Source organism: Cajanus cajan, chromosome 1 (assembly GCF_000230855.2).
Source record: "Cajanus cajan strain Asha chromosome 1, NIPB_CcT2T_4, whole genome shotgun sequence".
NCBI classification, from domain to species: domain Eukaryota; kingdom Viridiplantae; phylum Streptophyta; class Magnoliopsida; order Fabales; family Fabaceae; genus Cajanus; species Cajanus cajan.
Window position 1 is genome coordinate 77996444 of NC_138517.1, and position 13005 is coordinate 78009448.

Here is a 13005-nt window from a genome sequence, read left to right on the forward strand (position 1 = left end):
TAGTGTAGTTTTTGTTTTTGCTTCTATTTAAAATTTTCATCTTCACCAAAAAAAAAATATAATTAGTAAATATATTGTTTTCAAAATCAATTACAATAAGTCAATGATTTTAGTAAGGACATTGATAAATTTTTCTGCACGTATGTTATTTTTTAGAAGCTAATGTATTTTTTCTCTTTATTCTTTTAATTATTTTTACCTATTATAATTCAAATAATAACCTTATTTTAAAACAAATAAAATTAGTCTGATTCAAATCTTTCAATTTTTTCTTTTTAACCAAATCCTACAACTCAATATCTTTTTAAAAAAAACTTACCGTCACTTTTGTATATACAAATCATTTTGTTTAAGGCTAATTACTACGGTAGTCATGTTGTATTTTTGTTGCATTTTTAATTGATGAATTTCTATGTAGTGTTACTGGATTTTTTGAATTTGACCTTTCTATTTTGTTGCCAACTCATTACATGTCCTTCACTTCAATTTTTTCTTATTCAATTCAATTTTGCCAGAGTTTAAGAATCCATTGCAAACAAATTCTTTGGAGATGATTTTGGTTGCTGAAGAGGTTTTTTTTCATAAACTATAACAGTTATAAATTTCATTGTTGGATAGTGTAGTTTTTGTTTTTGCTTCTGTTTAAAATTTTCATCTTCACAAAAAAAAATATGATTAGTAAAGATATTATTTTCAGAATCAATTACAATGAGTCAATAATCTTAATAAGAATATTGATAAATTTTTCTGCACGTATGTTATTTTTTAGAAGTTAATGTATTTTTTCCTTTTATTCTTTTAATTATTTTTACCTATTATAATTCAAATAATAACCTTATTTTAAAATAAATGAAATTAGTTTGATTTAAATCTTTTAATTTTTTCTTTTTAACCAAATTATACAACTCAATATCCTTTTTTAAAAAAACTTACCGTCACAATATACGGTGTTTAAGAATGAAACACCAATGTGAACCCGAGAAGAAAAAACAAGGGTTTGAAAAATGGGGCAAATTGTCAAGTAATAACTATAATAATAATATTCTGTAAAAAAAAATAACTATAATAACACTGATGACAATGTTTTTTAATTCAATCCCATATATTTCCTAAATTTGGGAAATAAAAATTGAAAAATTGAAAAGTTGAATGAAATGAAATGAGATCATATTCCATTCCATTGTAGTTTTATTGTGACAATAGAATATGATAAAATGAGAATGACTCGTCCACTTATAAAAAAAATATTCATTCACTTATCAAAATAAAGTAATAAAATAATGAAATGACTAATTTCTTCTTATATCCCAATGATCCAAACAAAGGCTGTTACTACATCTATCCTTTTTCCAAACCCCACTTTGTAGGAGAGCCATGTGGTCGGTCTGTCTTCTTTGTTTTTCATTTCTTTTTCTAATTACCACTTTCTCCTTTTTATTTCCAAGAAATTTTATTTTTGAACGGTGGTTCTGAAAAGCACGAGAGTTTTGTCACAATCTTTAATAATACAGGAAATTGCAGACAAATGTGATTAATAAAAATAGAACTACAGTGCCAGCAATGAGTAAAAAATAATAAAAAAAAATATGATGTTGCGTCCAAAATATAATGGCATACCGATTTTCAAAACCTTACTCGTATCTATTTTCTTCAAGATCTGGTTTTTTGTTACAACAACAGCTAAGGGCCAAAGATTACTTATTGCCACGCTGAAACATGCCATACATTATAAAGCAGCTGTCTCAGAACACAGAATTTTCTACAAGATCCAATCAATAATTAAACTTCTTGTCAGAAATGATAAGTTCTTTTTCCTTGCCATAACAGAAATTTGAGAGACATACATTGCTTACTTAAAAAACAAAACAGAAATCTGACAAATTAATGACATTGCCATAAGTCTATGTTTTACGGTATTTGAACTTTATATATAGGTGTATGTGATGACAATGTCTGTAGCAGATGTTGAAGGACACAGCAATTATTAGTTTAGTGACTAAGCAAAAAGAACAGCCAAGAAAAAGATCGAATATTATTCACAGTGCTGTTATTGAACTGTATTCCTCCATTCATATACCGGCAGCCCCCTCACCTGATCACGTGGCCTCCTCATTCTAATTTCAGCATTTGCCATCTCTATATTCATGTGTCATGATTGACAAATAACTATGTTTCTTAAATGTTGTTCGGATGGTTGAATGTAGGTGAACCAAAAGATGAGAACTCCAAAGGTGAGACTTAGATTAATGGAGGAAGATGATATTGATCACTTGCAAACACACTTAACCCCTAAGTCGTTAAGTATTTTAGTAGAGTCACGAATGAATTGAAATGCACCATGCCCCTTGACCAATTTTATCTTAGGAATTATTTTTTCTCTCATTAAAACGAGTCCTTTAAGCACCTTGCTTTTGTAGCCAACTCTTCCTACATGTGTCATCACGTTTATAAAATCAAGATAAGTAACTCTTCAAAAGCCAAAGTTAAAGCTGCTCTTGTATGCGCCATGTAAGAAATAAAATTAATGTGAATCCTACAAATTTTAAATCAGATGATAGAATTAATATTCTGAAAAAAGCGTATGTTACTGCAGACATAATAAAATATTACAAGCTATCTAATCATTACGATAATTTTATATGTATTTGTACGGAACTTTAAAAAGATAAAAATAGAAATAGAAAATTTATAAAATATAGTTAAGAATAGTCAAAGTACCCAAGAAGTGTTTGTTATCGTAAATGCTACATGACACGATTACTATTTAAAGATGTCTGTACTTCAACGTTGAATAATCATAGTCTTCGTTTGTTATTGAATGAAGAAAATGGACAAACGGTCCATAACATGAAACCAAGGAGTAGGGATTCTGCCTCAGGGTGTGGGAGCTAGGAGGAACGGTCGGTTGGTGCTACATAGCAATTTCTCTTTTTCAACAATCGAAAGATTATTCTGTTAAAATAAAATTATTATGTCAGGCAAGTAAGTTAAAAACAAATTCTGCATAATATATTATTATCTGCACTATCATTTTCTTTCACAACGTAGATGAGAGTGAGACTATTTGTTTCAAAAGATATAAAGTACAAGCATGTTTTTGGTTCATGAGCACGTGAAAATAAAAAAAGTTCTTGAACAGGTGATGATGCCCATCAGGCATCTCACATATATAATCTCCATTATGATCATTATATATGACAAAAGACATGCACCAGTTCATGTAGGTATTTGGGATACACTGATATATGAAAAAAATTAATTGTACTTGATATAGCTAGGTTGTTGCTACCGTATAATATTAGAAAAAATATATATTTTTAACTGAACGGCATGCCCTATTTGTTAAGAGCCAAAATGATTCCCTTCTCTTACTTGGTGGTTTGGCGGAAAGGGTGGTCGTTTGGGGAAAAACCTTGCGAGAAATCGTGATTTTTAATTCTTTCCAATTACCGATGACCTAGTTATAGGAATGACAAAATGGGCTGTGACCCGTGGGCCAGCCCGTTGGCCCGTTAAAAATAGGCAGGTCGGGCCTAATATTTTAACTCGCCAAACCTGTCAGCCTGCCGGGCTAAATAGCGGGTTAGCCCGTCACAACCCACCAACCTGCATACTTTAATTTTTTTATATTTAATTTTTTTTTATGTAAAAGATGAGGATGAAGATGATCAACACAAAAAAGTAGAGAAAACTTCTTCCAAAATGTTCTTGAAATAGAAAGTTAAAGTTGATTAATTGTGTTTGGACTTGTTTTGTGGACTATCAAAAATTTAGTTTATTAATAATTTGTAAGTTTATAATTTGGTAATTTGATTTTGGTGTAAGTGGACTAATTTCTATTTTATTTTGTTATAAGTTTTTAATTTGCTTTTGTTGAACATATATTATGTATAATATGTATGCATTTTTAATTTCATATGGTTATATTTATTTATTTGTAGTAATTTTTTTCTTTGAATATAAAATATTTTTTTGTGGTATGTGGGCTGGCCCGTTGACTTGCTAGCCCGTCCTTAGGCGAGGCGGGCAGCTATCTCAATCTATTTTCTATTGGCGTCTGACCCGGCCGGCCTATTTTTGGCGGGCCATTGGCGGGCGCGGGCCAAAACAGGTCAGGCTAGCCCGTTTTGCCACCTCTACCTAGTCATTACTTTTAAATGTTGATCTCGTTAGGTTGAGAGAATTAAGTGGATTGATTAAAGTGAGTTTTAATGAATGACGAACCAACCTTATCAAAGTTTAATGAGTTAGAATGAGTTAAATTTGTGAAATTTATTTTTTAAATTCAATCTAATGCAATTATGTTTAGGTTGGATTAATCATATTAGTATAATTAAATTTATTTATTTTTATAAAAATTAAATATTTCATAATAAATATAATCATTTGATATATTATTACAAATACAATTATTTATAAAACAAATAGTGATACAAATTAAATTACAAAATAAATGTATTGATTTGTTATATTGTTATTAACTTAAATCATCAATATTAATAAAAAAAAATTTAAAATAAATATATTATATTATTACAATGCTATCAATCAAAAGATACAAAACCTATTATTAAGTAAAAGTGACCCCTTAAAAAAAAAGTAAAAGTAACAAAAAGTATTATGTTAAGCAACTGATCATCCAAATACTGATTTATTATTATTATTATTATTATTATTATTATTATTATTATTATTATTATTATTATTATAGTTGTTGTTGTTGTTATTGGTGTTGTTGTTATATATGATCGGATCGAGTTTGGTCACGGGTCAAAGCATGCAAAACTTATTACTTATTATATAGTGACGAGTTTTGGTCGAATTGAGTCGAGTCTGATTTGAACTTTAAAAAAAGATTTAAACTTATTGGATTAGTTTGTGTTTGCTTGAGTTCGCGAGTAATTTGTACTTGCTTACACCCCTTATAATTAAATGACTTAAATATATTGTTAGTCTCAAATTTAGGGTAATTTTGTTTTCAATCCCTCAAATTTAAAATTATTGTTCTTAATCTTGTAATTTTTAAAAATCTTATTTTAGTCTCTCAGGTTACTAATAATATATTTAAAAATAATAGATTGAGACATTTATGCAATATCATATAAGTTTAATGTGATATTTTTACTAAAAAAATATTAATAAGTAAATTTTATGCAACAATATTTAATAAATTTTTTAACAAAATTTAAATACAAAAATTAAAATAATATTTTTTAAATTTAAAAGATTAAAAATAAACTTATCATAAATATGAGAGAGAAAAACACATTTAATCCTAATCAAATTTGCAACAACTTTACACATAATGGTCATGTTTTTGTATAATTAGTCGATGATATAAGCGGCATTTGTGACAACTTTTTAACCATTAGAAACGACTTTTAGTTGTTGCTTATCTACGAAGAATATTGTTTCAATCTGGACTCGAATTTCGATGTTTTTTTTTTTGCTTTTTATAGAAGATACAATGAAGATAATGTAGTTTAAACTTATAACTCTTTACACACTATTTTAGTCTTTTATTATTAAGTTAATCCTAATGATTTAGTTCATTAGTTTAATATGTATAGATGGAAAAAAAAGTGTGTGAGAACATTGATGCCCAAGAGAATCAAATTCATTCTAGGCTCCTATATATTACAACAACCAACATCGTAAGTAGGGATGGCAACGGGGCGGGGCGGGTACGGGTTTCATGATACTCGTCCCCGTCCCCGCAAGTAAAACTCATCCCCATCCCCGTCCCCATACCCGTCGGGTATGGATTTTCATCCCCATCCCCATCCCCGTCGGGTATCGGGTATACCCGTACCCGTACCCGTACCCGTCAATTTTTTTATTTTTTATTTTTTTTAAAAAAATAATATTTTTAAATTATTTTTTTTATTATATTATAATTATAATTAGGTTATTTTTTTATCTCACATTATAATAAATAATCATACATAAAAAAATATTAAATTTTTTTAATATAATTAAATTAAAAGTGAATATTAAATTAAAAATGAGAACGGGGACGGGTACAGGTACGGGTACGGGGCGGGTAAGTACATACCCGTACCCGTACCCGTACCCGATTCAATATATCGGGTTTTACCCGTACCCGTACCCGTACCCGGTCAAACCGGGTATTCCCCGTCAAAGTCGGGACGGGTTCGGGTATTACCCACGGGTACGGGTATATTTGCCATCCCTAATCGTAAGAGATACACATTTCAAGCGAGAGATATTTTTTAGCCAAGAAATCAACTTGATTAGACCATTTCGAATAGATAATTTTGGACAAATTAAATCATTTTGGCCTGGACATCAGCTTAGACAATTTCAAATAGACTAGACATATCATCTCAGTTCATTTCAGATAAAAAATACATCATCCCAATCCAATTCAAACAAAATAGATATATAAATCAAACAATTTTAAAATTAAGAATACCATAATAGGCATTTTCAACTTTTTATTATTATTGCAATTCAACGTTTAATCTGGTTTTAGAACTTGAGTTAAGATCATTAAATAAAATGACAAATGCATACATATATTGTGTTAATAATATCTCTATTATTTAATCAACATAAATAACTGGTTTCATTAACTCAAATTTTTCTCGAGTTATATTTTTTTTATAAGTGAATTTCTTGATTTCTAACTATTTTAGTTTGGGTTTCAAAAAAACCAAAACTATTTTAGTTTGCTACTGTCAAAAAAAAAAGTTTTTCTAGTTTCCTTAATTAATTTATGCCTTTACTAATGTGCATAAGATCAGAGTCAATTATGTCATTTTATAAGTTTGAAGTAAAACAATAAATTAAGGTTTCTTAAGTATAAAATAATATATATACATATATAATAATAAAAAAATAGACACATAATTTTATGAAGAGATCTTATTATATTAAGTACATAATATAGTTTTAAAGAGAATAAATATATATAATTATATATAATATATAGTATAATTTTTAAAAAAAAATTAAAACAGTTGCTTCAAGTATCAATTGCAAACTTCATTAATGGCAATTTTCATTTTTTGGACATATCAAACTTAGAGAGTAGTTATAATATGTTATTAAGTGTAAATTTTTTATTTTAAAATTTTTTTATATTTTTTTCAAAGTCGTTATTTAGTATGAAATTGAAAGACAGTTTTAATAATAAAAACTGAAAAATATTTTTTTTCATAAATACAAAAAAAATAAATTGAGTGACTGTTAAAGCATGAATGTGGTCTCCTATTTTTTAAAAATATTTAAAAATATAAAATGACTTCAGTTTAAAAAATTTAAAACATATATGAAATATAAAATTGAATGAACTATACCCATCCCCACATCCCTTTCATTACGCTTCCTCTTCACCCATGTCACCACCTTTTCGACCAACTACCTTCTCCAAACTTGGAAAAGGATAAAAAAAGGAAAATTTTTGAATTGTATTTCAAAGAAATAAGAGAGGGTAATTAACGGAAGTGGTGTTAAGTGTGAAAATGAAGGAAGAAGAGGGGAATGGTGAGAGGGTCATGAGGTACTGGAATAAAGGGTGGCAGAGGAGGAAGGGGAGGCATGGCGGAGAGGTTCCCCGTCAAGAAAAAGAAAAAATCCGTTAGTTATGCTCTACCTATAAAGGTGATCCATTGTAAGACGTCTTTAAAATAATAAGAAGAAATACAACATTTTCAATAATTAGGGACAAAATATAAAAATTAAAATACTTATAAAGCAAGTTCATCTATATATTTGATTTTGTACTATTCACATTCACATTGGACACCGAGGCCCACCTCTGTACTTGTTCGCCAGCGACATCAGCCAAACAGGCAAGCCCCACAACCTTATTAAGCCGCAACTAACCCATTTCTCACCCAAGGGAGAAAAATCTTAATTTACATCAAGATACGCTCATTCTATATACGAGACCCGCACATCTATAAAGACTAACTTAAGTTTCGGAATCTCTTTTGCAGATACTTCCCCATCTCGGAGCGATCGACGTGCCAAGCAAGAGAGACCCACCAATCTCGTCAAGAGACTGCCCCTACGCCGATCTCAGGTGAGAACAGATTTTTTTTAGTATATATGATAGATAAAGGATGACATCTTCAAGAACTAAAATACCAATAACATGTTAGAGATCTTTAAACCAAATAACATAGTCCAATTAGTAATTAACTGAAGTTCAATAGTTTCAGTTTGATCTAAGACTTTGAGGATTGACAAAGACTTGAAGATAAATTTTACCTCTAACACCAAGATCTCTTTAAGTAGATACATCTATTGAAGTAAGATTCTATATATGGTTTGATAATAAAATTAGGAGTAGTAATCCATGGTTTAACTTCATATATACAAACTAAAATTAATGTTTAATTTGATTTTTTTTTTTGTAAATAATTAATGATAAATCAAGACTAATTAGACCATTAAGATATTTAAACAAGATTTACAAATTAAATCTAATGTATAATTAAATCATAAAATATTAAGTTAGAAACTAAAATTAAGTGGTAATATTTTACATTGTGTATTGCAAAACGATTTATATCAATACTAAAATATTTTCATCCGATGCAAAAGGCATCAATATAAATTAAAAAGTCTAATAATCTTTCATTATTTCTTTTTAAATGTTATGTAGTAGTGCACCTAGTTAGATAGCTAGCATATATTCTAACATAATAAAATCTATATTTAGTTAAATTTTAAGACCCCAAACGTACGACTCAAAGTGTCATAACATGTTACTAGAACAAACAAACCATATTTTGAGCACATGTTGAAAACTTGAGTCCTCCAAAAGTAAAGAGATGCACTCACAAATATTAATCAAAATATCAATAATTTTTTTGACCACACAAAAAAAAAAATCAATAATTAAGAATGGTGAGAAAATTATAAATACATATATGACAAAATCAATAATTAAGAATGTTGATAAACTTAATTGTTAATTTTAATTAATATGATTACTATTACATTTATTTAGGAGTTGCTATGGGTTGATTTATTTTGAATTTAGAGTAAAAAAAAAATTTGATAAGCCAAGAATTTATTAATCACAAGAAAATTATGCACAAGAAGTGCAAGTCATAATTAAAAACAAGATGTCTCAAAAATAATAAATAAATAAAAATAAACTTAAAGGATACTTGCACAAGACAAGGGGTTCATCAACCATTCTGAAAAAGAAGACGTCATTCTAACAGCCGTACAATAAAGTCTTAATTAATTAATTTAGATTTTGGATCAAATTTATAAATTAAAAACAGAGAGAGAGAGAAAAATCTAAACAAAACCAATTTCGTTAATATGTTTAATTCGGTTCAGATCAATTAGATTTTCTTAAAAAATAATACAGATTTATATTTTTTTTAAAACATAAAATTACATGATTTCGTTTCAAAATTTAAATATATAAACATGATATTAAATGATTGTAAAGAACATATTCGAGTGTAAATAAAATAGTATTGTAGAAATTTGAAACAAATATATATAAACAATATAAAACAGTATTCATAAACAAATATTAGTCCACAACTCTAAGTGTCCTACAAAAATCAAATGATTTAATATAAATCAAATTGTTGCATGTAAACCAAATTATTCAACTTAAGCTAAATTATCCAAAATAAAGCAAAGGACTAACATAAACTAAATTTTTCATATATATGAAATTAATGTTGTCCAGTATTTGAAATTAAGATAATCTCTCGACGTAGTACATCCAACTTTTATTTTACACTTTAAAATTTGTAATTACTAATTAGTAATAAATTAAAACATAAAATAATAAAAATATAAACTTATTATAGATATTTAGTTCGACTTTTCGATTAACGAATTTGTAAGGTGCAAATATGTTATCAGCTGGATAAATGAAGGTTTTAGATTTCTTTGGTTTAAATTTTGATCCAATCAAAGAAACTAATTAATTCAGAATATCTGATCTATCAAATTATCTTAACCAATGAACATCCTAAGTTTTTTAATTTAACATAATTTTGAAAATTTCATATTTAATATAAAATTATTAAATAATATAATAATAAAGAACTTTCAATTTATCGGTTAAATTTACAAAATTCATATTTAATATAAAGTTATTGAACAGTATAATACTTGATAAAAATTACACCGATGTTATTATAACTTATATATATATATATATATATATATATATATATATATATATATTTGGATTTGAACCATGTATATATCTAAAAACTATATATTTAGCTTATGCCTCGGTGCATTTTACTTCACAAAACATGACTCATCTTCTAATTCTTTCAACGTGTTGAAAAAAAAAATAACATGACAATGCTAATTTCAACGCACGCATCAATTCATGTGTTGGAAAATAGTAGTGTTGAAGTCACGACAACAGAACAAAAAAAAGCAAGAAAGAAGAAAGCAATTCTTCGCCATATATTGAATATTGGACTTTATATGTGTTGGATACAATGTTGAATATTGGTTGAGAGAGCCAAATCAAGAAAGATCCCATAATGATTTCCATTCCCACAGCCTCACTTGCTTCATTTAGCCAAAGAGAAGAAATGGTTGACCGTGCAGACAAGGTTCTTATAAGAGAATATAATGAAAAGCAAGATGCTAAAATGGTGAGAAAGCTAGAGAGGAACTGTGACATAGGGACTAAGAAGGTGGTCTCCATTTTATCCAGCATCACGGATGACCCTTTATTTAGGATTAGGTTTTTCCCCCTTCATGTTATGCTGGTGGGTGACTAACATATATCCATTTTTTTTTTCCAACTTACATATATATCATTGTCTTTCAAATACTAGTAACTTGTGTTATTCCATCAGATAACAATCTTCACATTCTCCTTATATTGATGTATATTGATATCTTTGTATTGTACTTCTCTGACATGAAACATATATCTATTTCCAGAACATATATTGATGTATATCATTAAGAACCTATTTTGATACAAATTTAGAAGAGCTTCTCTATTGAAGTAGAGAGTTTTTTTAGTACAAAAATACTTTTAAATTTGTATTCAAACATACTCTAATTACTATCTTAGCCACTGATTACATATTTGCTTCAGGTAGCTGAGCTTCTTGAGAGCAGGGAGCTTGTTGGAGTGATTCGGGGAATCATTAAGAATGTGGGGACTCTTTCTGGGTCATTCTTGAAGATGGGTTGCATCTTAGGCCTCAGAGTCTCTCCTACTTATAGGTAATACTAACTTTGCTTCCATTTAATTGGACTTAAAATGATCAATGTTCTTTTTTTATTGGTGTATTGATTATGTTGTTTGTCTCTTCTTATTCTTGTGAATTGGTTTTGTAACCTTTTAGTATATGGAACATAGAGTAGATCCTATACTTTGTTATAAAGAAAAAATAAAGCTAAATTTCGAACTTGACTTGAAAGCAAGGGATTGATTAACATTGTTTTAAATTGTGGTCGGTGATTGCAACATTGCAGACATGTTATTATGGTTTTATAAGGCTTTGGAGACTTTAATTACATGTTTATCAACAATTTTGTTAATTGTTTTAAAACCTTAATTAGTAGTCAATGTTATTTAGATGACATTTTGATATATTTGTAGGAGAAAGGGGGTTGCACTAAGACTTGTCACTGCAATTGAAGAATGGATGGTGAGAAATGGAGCTGAGTATGCATTCCTCGCAACAGAAAAGAGCAACGATGCATCTAAAAACCTATTTACTATCAAATGCAACTATGTGAATCTAAGTTCACTTGTCATATTTGTCCAACCAACTAGTTCCCTCACAAAGCAAATTTCCAAGGATATAAAAATAGAGAAAGTGAACATAGATCTAGCAATTTCGTTATATAGAAGAACCTTGAGGACCAAAGATTTGTATCCATTAGACATGGATGTTATTCTAAAAGAAAAGCTAAGCCTTGGCACATGGGTGAGCTATTACAAAGAAGAGGGATTGCTCAACTTGTTGAGCAAAGTAAACAATGAAGATCTTATTATTAGCAATGAAACCTCAAGCTCATGGGTTATTTTTAGCATATGGAACACTTGTGAAGCTTATAAGCCTCATCAAGTTAGAAAGTCTCAACTACTAAAGTTTCTTCTTGCAACCTTGAATCATGCAAAAGAGAAAGTTTTCCCTTGTCTCAAAATGTCGGTGAGTGACTCACTTTGTAGGTCTTTTGGGTTTCTCTTCCTCTATGGAATCCATGGAGAGGGAGAGAATCTTGGACAACTCATTGAATCAATGTGGAGGTTCACATCAAGAGTGGGAGAAGGTATGAGGGATTGTAGAGTGGTTATAGCTGAGTTAGGGTTTGGTGATCCACTTGCCAACCATGTTCCTCAAACAACTTCTATGTCATGCATCGATGATCTGTGGTACACAAAGAAGCTTTCAAGCCATGGTGATGAAAATGTTGGTTTGATAAAAGAACAAATGGGAAATGTGTTTGTTGACCCTAGAGATTTTTAAGTTGACCTAAATTGGCATCTATGTGATCTTTGTCTGATGTAAAATATGTTATTTTAATCAACAAACAATTAGTTACATTTAGTTAGTAATGCAAAATAATACATATATATGTTAGTAAGTTTTCTGTTATTAATTATATAAATTTTTATTTTTTCCTCTTTCAGCAGATTGTATTGAAATATACCTACATATTTTAAATGTTGCAAGGTTCTCATGTTTCAACCCCAAATGTCCATTCTTTTGTGGTCATTTTTCTGTTCTACAAAGTTTACAACATTATTCTCCTAAAAAAATTATATAACAAAAAATTAATTGATAATCAAATTCATGTATAACAAAATAATCCCTCTTTTATCCAATAATGACTGTAGTTTAAAATTTTTAAATATATATTAAAGACAACAATAAATATATTATCTTTTGATATAGTTTTTGTTGATATAATTCACTCTCGCAATAAAATGTAATAGTTTCAATTATAATGATTGACTAATTTATAAAGAGTAAATTAGAAAAAAAATAATTAATACATTTTTTAAATGTT

General features: G+C 28.5%; 1 protein-coding gene and 1 long non-coding RNA gene across 2 annotated transcripts; one reads left to right on the forward strand and one right to left on the reverse strand.

The window, feature by feature from the left end:
- Nucleotides 1-539: 539 nt before the first annotated feature.
- Nucleotides 540-3854, reverse strand: LOC145952298 (uncharacterized). The gene is made up of 3 exons (XR_014429959.1): nt 2719-3854; nt 1636-2533; nt 540-1469 (listed from the first exon to the last, which is right to left on the reverse strand). It is a non-coding gene; the product is annotated as an uncharacterized LOC145952298 (long non-coding RNA).
- A 6359-nt stretch (nt 3855-10213) lies between these two features.
- Nucleotides 10214-12591, forward strand: LOC109787999 (putative N-acetyltransferase HLS1-like). Its single transcript, XM_020346610.3, has 3 exons — nt 10214-10739; nt 11078-11208; nt 11588-12591. Exons 1-3 carry the CDS (start codon nt 10509-10511, stop codon nt 12459-12461), a joined length of 1236 nt encoding a protein of 411 aa, XP_020202199.2. The 5' UTR covers nt 10214-10508; the 3' UTR covers nt 12462-12591.
- The last annotated feature ends 414 nt before the right edge of the window (nt 12592-13005 follow it).